The sequence below is a fragment of the Equus caballus genome, chromosome 2, assembly GCF_041296265.1.
Source record: "Equus caballus isolate H_3958 breed thoroughbred chromosome 2, TB-T2T, whole genome shotgun sequence".
In the NCBI taxonomy this organism is placed as follows: domain Eukaryota; kingdom Metazoa; phylum Chordata; class Mammalia; order Perissodactyla; family Equidae; genus Equus; species Equus caballus.
In genome coordinates, this window is record NC_091685.1 from 18,837,927 (window position 1) to 18,844,409 (window position 6,483).

At 43.5% G+C, this 6,483-nt stretch overlaps 1 protein-coding gene across 1 annotated transcript; it reads right to left on the reverse strand.

Annotated features, from left to right (window-relative positions):
- Positions 1 to 671: 671 nt before the first annotated feature.
- Positions 672 to 6,246, reverse strand: NDUFS5 (NADH:ubiquinone oxidoreductase subunit S5). The gene is made up of 3 exons (XM_001503511.6): positions 5,984 to 6,246; positions 4,200 to 4,417; positions 672 to 895 (listed from the first exon to the last, which is right to left on the reverse strand). Exons 2-3 carry the CDS (start codon positions 4,413 to 4,415, stop codon positions 791 to 793), a joined length of 321 nt encoding a protein of 106 aa, XP_001503561.1. The 5' UTR covers positions 4,416 to 4,417; positions 5,984 to 6,246; the 3' UTR covers positions 672 to 790.
- Between the last annotated feature and the right edge of the window lie 237 nt (positions 6,247 to 6,483).

Genomic DNA, 6,483 nt, shown 5'->3' on the forward strand with positions numbered 1-6,483 from the left:
GTTTCAGTTTTGCAAGATGAAAAGAGTTCTGGAGGTGGATGGTAGTGATGGCTGCACAACAATGTGAAGGTATTTAATACCACTGAACTGTACACCTAAAAACCGGTGGATGGTAAATTTTATGTATTTTACCACAATAAAAAAAGGTGGAAAAGAGACGCTGCAGGATTTCTGAGGTTTCAATTATATTCTCAACACACACTAATTTTCTAATGTTCACCTTCCCATCTGCATCTGGACTTTTCTTTTAAAAACTTATTTCTAAACACATCAACTAGAAATACTAACATACCACTGATATAAGGTAGCAAATTGAAACAACGGCATTGTTTCTTCAAAATAAAGTTATCTAACTTGGCATCTTCTTAGCCTTAAAGTTAGACTTCATAGATCTTATAGTAAACACAACCAGTCTCTCCGCCGCCTCCCCCTCCCAGGCCAAGTCCGTGCTTTACGGAAAATAAACCAGAATGTAAGCACTAAAGAACACTAACTTCTTACCTGAGTTAACATATTTAAAGTACCTCATACATAGTCAGTGTGTATTAAATGCTGTTTGTTATTATCTAGATGCTAATTTTTAAGGCAGAAGTAGAGGAATTTTTCCAAATTTAAAAAATAGATTGTAATCTCCTTATGGGAAAGTATAAGCCAAGAGAAAATAGAACAAATAGGATGGTGCAATCCTTTATTTTCAGACACTTTCACAAAGAGGTTTTCAGTACACAAACTTTCCAGTGGAGAAAAGAGAACAGGAAAATCAGCCTCCAGCCATCAGCAGCTGCTCTGCTCAGGGCCTAGGATCCTCCTTGCCCAAGTGGTGAGGTGGAGGCGTGTACTTCCCTTCCTTTATTAGCTTATCCCGCTGCCTCCTGATGGCACTCAGGCGTTTCATCTGTCAAAGGAACAAAGGACTTAAACCAGGGGGAGATAAGCACCAGAAAGTGAGAGCTGGATTCATTGTTTCATTCACTGATTTCATTTTTTTAAACTATGGAAGATTTTCATCCTAGAAATCCTCTGAGATGAAACCTATCTTTAAACAACTAACTTGAAATCACTTCCCAAGCCTTTAAGAAATACATTTCTTTTTCTTCTTCTCTTTCTCCCCAAAGCCCCCCAGTACATAGTTGTCTATTCTAGTTGTGAGTGCCTCTCGCTGTGCTATGTGGGACACCGCCTCAGCATGGTCTGATGAGTGGTGCCATGTCGCGCCCAGGATCCACTCGGCCACAGGGTCGGCCCCAGCAAATACATTTCTTAAATAATAATACCACCTTGAAAACTAATACCTGAAACGTTCCTATTATATATAGGAACACAAGTACTTACAAAAACATACAGATCAAAAACCTTTAAGAGGCATACTTATGCACACTAAAATCTTTTAAAATGTTAAAAGCTGAGATCACCTCACAGCTTACATATTCCTGACCTGTCTACGTGAAGGTGGCACTGCTGCCGGCGGCTGTTCATAGGTATGAATGAAGCAGAAACAGCCAACATGATGTCTGTTTACCACACCGAAATAAGGACGTGCTCAGCTGCTAGTCACTTTTGGGCCCTCAGTTCTGCCTCTTTTCAGATAGGACATTCCCAAGAAATGAAGGCCACGCTATACAAGATCGAGAGAACCATTAATTCACATGGATCCTGTGATGCAGAAAACAGACTTGCTAATGCTGATTGCATTATTCCTCTGCTCAAAACCCAATGGCTTGCTATCTTACTGAGACAAAAAGCAGAATTCTTCCTTATAATTACTTATGAGGTCTACTTCTCTGACTTTATGTCTTAACACCCTTCCCCATGCTCTCTGCTCCAGCTCAGGGACCTTTGCACTGTTTCCTCTGCCAGCAACATCTTCCCTCACATCCACATGGCTCAAACGTCCTCTATCACTGAGCTCTTCTCTGACCACCCTATTTAAAAGAGCATCCACCTAGCCCCCACACCCAGTGTCTCCCATCCTTCTGTTTATTTTCTGCATTGCACTTATCAACACCTGACACACTATTTTTTAACTCGTTGATTTTCCGGCCACCTCCCTCCTTTTTTTTTTATTTTAAAGATTTTTACTTTTTTCCTTTTTCTCCCCAAAGCCCCCCGGTACATGGTTGTATATTCTCGGTTGTGGGTCCTTCTAGTTGTGGCATGTGGGACGCCGCCTCAGCGTGGCTTGATGAGTGGTGCCATGTCTGCGCCCAGGATTCGAACCGACGAAACACTGGGCTGCCTGCAGCGGAGCGCGCGAACTTAACCACTCCGCCACGGGGCCGGCCCCCCCCCCGCCCCCGCCACCTTTAAGCTCCATCAGGACAGGGACTATTTGCTGTTTTGCTTACTGATATATTCCTAATGCCTAGAATAGCTCCTGACATAATAGGTGTCCCAATAAATATTTTTTGAGTGAATGACTAAGTTTTCACAAAGGCATGAAGAGTTAGTATATTCAGTTAAACATCACATTAACCTTAAAGAATTAGTCAGGACCTAACTTCAGTAGAAGAAACTGTAGGTGTATCCTGAATACTGATATAAACATTAACCATTTTTAAAAGACTGCATTCTTAACACTTGTCTATTAAAGAGTCTCCCAACAGAGGACTAGTCATGGTTGAGCTATCACAACACCACACATGAAGTCTTTCTCCGAGTTAGAACTCATCACCACTCACTGTGGTGGAGACAAGCATGGCTCTGGAGCCAGCACTGCTAGACTGAAATCCCAGTTCCACCACTTCCTAGCTGTATGACCCTAGGCAATGGCTTTAATTCTTCCTTGCCTCAAGTTTTTAACTGTATAGTGAGAAAAGTAACAGTAAAGCATCTCACAGGATTGTTGTGAGAAATAAATGCATTATTACATGTTAAGAACTTAAAACAGTGCTTGATTCTAATTCCTTGATTCACTAGCTTCTTCACCTAAGGGGAAGTATCTATCATTTAGGGTGACCTTTAAAATGGTACTGAATATCTATTCATAAATTCACAAAATGAGGAAGTGACCTTAGAGCAACTCTTTAACATTTGCAGATAAGGAAACCGAGACAAGAAGGGAGGTGACTTGCTGGAAGTCACAAAACGGTGGTAGAACCAGTATCAAAACTCAGCTCTCCTAACGCCCAATCCAATGTACTTCCCACCTCACCACATTGCCTCTTCTTGGTGTAAATTTTCCACGATGAGTAAAGACTTAATCTGAGCAAGGAGTAACTGGGGCCCACATTAAGACACATTGTTAACTAAATAGCAGGTAGGTGGCCAACAATGGCCCACTCACTGTCCCTCAGTAATACTATAATATTACTCACTTTATGATCAATATTCTGCAGAGATCAATACAAAATTATTACCTGACACCTTCTCATTCCTTCCAAGTTTGACTTCATTATATCCAAATGCCAATGGCAGATGTTAAAAGAAATTTTAAATTTTTCATACAGATAACTTTGTGATAACTTTAACTGAAAATCCAAATTGTCTCCCTGAACTCCACGGAGTTGGGCATTAATAAGAACATTTCTATTTGTTTTATCTGGAACACAGAAATAGGCAAAATGACAGCCCATAACCAAAGATGTCTTCTGGAAGGGAAAAAGAGGGCTCTACATGTTATACAAATCATTCAGCTCTTGAGGAGGTAGACACCATGCTGTTAACATCCTTTTCTCCCCCTGCAGCTTTGGTTAGGCACACCTAAGGTAATCTCCTTAACACCTCCATCTTCTCCAGAGTAGACATGCATCCAGAGATTGCTCTATCAGGTTCAATGGAATAGATCTGCAGGGTTTTAACCTCTTCCTCTGCAGGGGTTCAATGAATTTGAAAGATTTTCACACAAAGACTTTCAAGGACAAACATCCAAGGCTGGATGATATTCTTTGCTTTATAGCCTAAAGCAAAAATGGAAATATACACACACATGCAATTTCTAACCCGGTGGCTAGAGCAGGGTGCAATGCGAAGGAAAACATGTGAGAAGAAGCGGAAGAACACTGAGGAACACTAGGCCCGCCTCAGATCTGGAGGCATTTAACTTCCTTGACATGGTATTTAAGGAGAGAAGGTGTTTCACCAGAAAAATTTTGCCAATTCACATTAAGCAAGCCACTGCCCAATGGCCAATTAAAAACACTGAAAAGTAGTCCCAAAGAAACAAGGAAGTAATTCAGCTCCCATCTCCATCACTTCCTCACCGTCTTGTGCCGAAGCAGACACTCTACGAAATCATCGAATTCTATCTTGCACTCTTTCTCTGCGCGGATACCACCGATTCCATGTGCACATTCTATCCATTCTTTTTCAAAAGCATGGCATCGACCTGGAATCTTGTGAGGCTGCTCCGCACTTTGTATTGTCATCCAGTGATCTAAGTTAAGGCCCAGCCTTTTCTGCACATCAAAGAAAGGCATGGCTGAAATGGAAGACAAAAAAAGAAATAGTGGCATAAAAGTGCAATCAAATGAGAAATTTCTAAGAAAAATGAGATGATTATGATAAACAGCCCTCTAGAAAGATATTTTATAGTATTCTCCCAATTTCTTCTCACCAAACTTTTTCATGAGACAGGTTCTTCCAGTTTATGGTGGATGAGCAATCTCTGTGCTTTCACAAAACCCAAGGAAAAGAGAACCAGAACTAAAAAACAAACAAAAAAAATCCTCTCTATATTGACAGGGTCATTTTTATCAAAAGGCAAAAAGAGCGTTTATGTTTTGACTCACTAATTCCAATTCTTTGAGATAGATCTGAAGATATAACTGAAAAGAACAAAAAAGCACAAGCATTTGTTTTTGTAAACAAAAACATTTCTTTACATTTTCCTATCCATATCAACTTAGATGACACTTCTCCTGAGAAGCCATCCCGAAACTGGTGTCCCTCCTGTGTCAGCAGAGCATCCGAAACTTCCCATAGGAGTACTCTGCACAGCACACAACGGACTGTTTACTTGACTGTCTCCCCTACTGAACAATGAGCACCATGAGGGCAGTGACCAGGTAGGGGCTCAAAACTGTTTACTGGGAAAAAAAATCCAACAACTTAAATGTGCAACAACAGGGAAATGGGTAATTAAATCTGGTACCAACTTTGTAGAATATGATAGACAGTGGGAAAAAAGGGTAATATACAAGGAACACATATCTCAATGTTAAATGAAAAAAGGGACTACAATAACTGTAGTGTTTGTATATGTAGTAAGCCAAAGAAAAAATGTCTGTAAAAGAAGACTGGAAGCACACACACACAAAATCAATATAGTTCTGTATGAACTAGATTTACAGGTGAATTTAATTTTTAAATTTTCTACCCATCCTTTCAGTCATTTACTGGGGAATAACATTCCAGGCACTGGGATGGGGGGGGAAAGAAGCAACTGGAGCGTAGCACTAGAATGCAAACACACACAGGGAACTGGGAACCCAATGGAAGGAACACAAAAGGGTAAAGAGCTGGAAGAAGGAAGCACCCGCTGCGCCCAGGAGACTGGAAAATGCCTTTTCGCATGGGCTGTTTGCCAAGTGGAGATCAGTGGGCAGAGTGATCCAGCGGGGCACAGCACGGGCTACAGCGGAGGTGCTGGGTATGTCTGGGGGACACTGAGCACCCAGACGTGGCCGGAGCGCAGAGTGCATGCCGGGAAGAGGCCCGAAAGGAGCTGAAGAGGTTGGCGGGGGCGAAATCACGCAGGGCCTTGAAAGCCGGGACCAGGAGCGTGCACTTCAGGTTAAGAAACAGAAGGCCAAAGCCTTAGTGTGGCAGAAAGCTGAATTAATCTGTAAAGACAGGAGAGAGGGGGCGGTCTGCAGGCTTCGGTGACACAGGTTGTGAGGGTGAAGGGGTCTGGGAAAGCCGAAAACACGCCAGAGTTCGGGCCAGGGAAAACGAACATCCAGGAGGCCAAGAGGAAATTTGTTTGAAAAATCTCGGAAAGAAGCTCCTTAGGCTAAATTGCCTCGCGGACACACACACGCCCTACCGTTCAGCCGCGATGCCCTTGCTTCAAAGCTGGACTGCCGCCGCTCCTGGACGATCTGCCCGCGACGCGGAGGCCTGCCGCAAAGCACGCTCGCAGCGCGACGCTTGCAGCGCGACGCCGGGAGTCGACCTTCCCTCCGCCGTCTCGCCCCCGGAAACCATAGAAACGAAGCCCATCTTCTGCGCCTGCGCGGGCCTTTGGGGCCTTCGCGGATAAGCTGACCTCCCCTAGACCCCCGCGTGGGAGGAGGCCTAGCAGTCAGTGGGTTTCTGCTGCGGCCTGGCGCTCTCACGACAGCGCTGATTGGTGAAGGACTTGCTCAAGGTCACACGGGGAGAAAACAGCCAACCCCCAGTAGTGGTTAAGCTCATAGACTGTGGACCCAGGCCGGATGGGTTCGAATTCTGGCTCCGCCTCTTCTGCGTGACCCTGGGAAAGGTTCTTAACCTCACCATGCCTCAGTTTCCTCATTTTAAGATAAAAACATTATCTTAGAAGAT

Bases quoted from the DNA above. Each gene is read 5' to 3' on its own strand.
- NDUFS5 (XM_001503511.6), bottom strand. From the start codon at position 4,415: ATGCCTTTCTTTGATGTGCAGAAAAGGCTGGGCCTTAACTTAGATCAC. The intron at 896-4,199 runs GTGAGGAAGTGA...TTCCTTTGACAG, and splicing joins GTCTGCTTCGGCACAAGACG to ATGAAACGCCTGAGTGCCAT.